The sequence below is a fragment of the Lactuca serriola genome, chromosome 3 (assembly GCF_051521515.1).
Source record: "Lactuca serriola cultivar US96UC23 chromosome 3, Lser_US96UC23_V15, whole genome shotgun sequence".
NCBI lineage: Eukaryota > Viridiplantae > Streptophyta > Magnoliopsida > Asterales > Asteraceae > Lactuca > Lactuca serriola.
The window spans coordinates 70,001,522-70,003,556 of record NC_136410.1 but is presented as its reverse complement, the minus strand read 5'-3'; the positions used below and the strand labels follow the sequence as shown (position 1 = coordinate 70,003,556).

General features: G+C 34.4%; 1 protein-coding gene across 1 annotated transcript; it reads left to right on the top strand.

The window, feature by feature from the left end:
• The first annotated feature begins 794 nt into the window (after nucleotides 1-794).
• On the top strand, nucleotides 795-1,337 carry LOC145095363 (uncharacterized). The gene has a single exon (XM_079033258.1). The coding sequence runs from the start codon at nucleotides 795-797 to the stop codon at nucleotides 1,335-1,337; it is 543 nt and encodes a 180-aa protein (XP_078889384.1).
• The last annotated feature ends 698 nt before the right edge of the window (nucleotides 1,338-2,035 follow it).

Here is a 2,035-nt window from a genome sequence, read left to right as displayed (position 1 = left end):
CAGTCGAATCAAGAGTATGCCTCGTTCACAAAGCCGCATTATAAGAGAGGTATAAGGAAATAACCTATAAAATGACATTTGAATGAGTGTCCTTTTCACTCACTGCTTCTTTATGTTGTTTAGGTCGTTAGCCGAAAGGGTTTGATATGATAATAATTACATAAAAAGTATAATGTATAAGTACTACAACATTCTACAAAATCCTACTCATCACTTTAGGAAAAATATGAAATTCTATGCTAATCCATGAAAACACACAATTTTTCTTTGTAAGTCATTAGTGGAGTGTGTGTGGTTAACTGACATACTAATTTGGGACTACAAAGATAAATTGATGGCACCAACTCGAAAATTATGGTTTTTGATGGAGCATGTGTGGTTAACCGGCACGTTAATATGAGAGCATAAATGAGATCAGGGTTGTCATGTGGGCTTGCATGGTTATTCATATCTTGTTTGTGATTCTCGGCAACCCAGTCACAAATCGAAGAGCATAATCTAAGATTACATATGTCATTGAATAGTTTAATGAATCTCCAAAGATCTAGGAATGTCATAGAGATTGGAATTAGGAAAGTGGTTTACCTACCTAAATAAACTCACAATTTGATTACAACACCCCTCTTACTATTTCCAATTATATTTTTGGATCCTAGTCTTAGATATTAAATTGGGTTAAAATATTAAGGATTGAATAAACTAACTAAAATCTTTATCTATTATTTTAGATGTTAGAAAATGGTGATCTTCATCCTCCTCCTCCACCCACACTTAATTTTACACTATTGTCAATTATGTCAAAAGACAAGCATATTGGTCCAAACTACATGGTATGGATGCGTAATTTGAAGATGACACTTCACTATGAGAATAAAGAGTATGTTCTTAAAAATTATGTTCTTGAAATTGATGAAGCAACTACTATTCATGAGGAAATTTTTGAACGTAAACAACACATTGACGATGCCACTAAGGTCATTTGCATTATGAATGCAACCATGGCACCTGATCTGAAAAGGTCCTATGAGGACTCTTGGCCTTATGAAATGAACAAAGATCTTGCTCAAATGTTCCATAAGAAAGTGAGAGATGAGCGTTATGAAGTCGCCAAGGCTCTTATGGTGTACAAATTGAAAGAATGGGAATTTGTATGTGCTCATTTGAAAAAGATGCAGAGACACATAGAAATACTTGAGAAGCTCAATGTGAATGTTGAAAAGGAGCTTTGCATTGATATGGTTTGTAACTCCATGCCAAGCAATTATGATCAGTTTATCTTAACTTATCACTTGAATAATAATGAAACCACATTGACTGAGCTCCATATTCTATTGTAAACTATTGAATCTGGAATGAAGAAGTCTCATTCAAATAGTTCTTCAAGTACCCCATTATGGCTATTCAACAAGGCAAGGGTAAGAAAAGGAAGGCTTATTCTCAACCCAAATGGAAAGAGAAAGCCCATATTGGAGAGTCCAGTGGTGGGTTAATGGGAAAACTTAATTTTGATGCTCCTAATGTTGATGATCCGAAAGAAGTTGTGCGCTTTCATTTTGGCTACAAGGGAAATCAGAAGAGAAACTACCCCAAGTACTTACAAGAAGTGAGAGAAGCTAAGGGCAATGTGTCTAGCTTTACATATGGTATGTACTCTATAGAAATCAATAACACTAATATTTCAAATTCTTGGATCCTTGATACAAGATGTGGTTTCACCATTTGTACTGATATGTAGGGACTAAGGGAAAGCGGAGCATGGGAATCTGAAGCTGATCATGGGGAATAGGTGTACATTTGTTATTACCAAGATTGGGACTTATGAGCTTGTATTTGATGACATTGTTAGGGTTTATTTGAACAATTGATGTTATTCGACATAAATGACAAAAAAACACAATTTCTTTTCATGCTTTATTTATAGAAGGTTCTTGTTAAGTGTTTGACCATAACGATGGTGCAAGTTTGGTTTATAAAAATCGTGTAATTATTTTTAAAGCTTAACCTTGTAATGGCATGTATAAAACTATTGTGTGTG

What these genes read in the sequence shown, in the direction of transcription:
- LOC145095363 (XM_079033258.1), top strand. Translation starts at nt 795, where the DNA reads ATGTCAAAAGACAAGCATATTGGTCCAAACTACATGGTATGGATGCGT.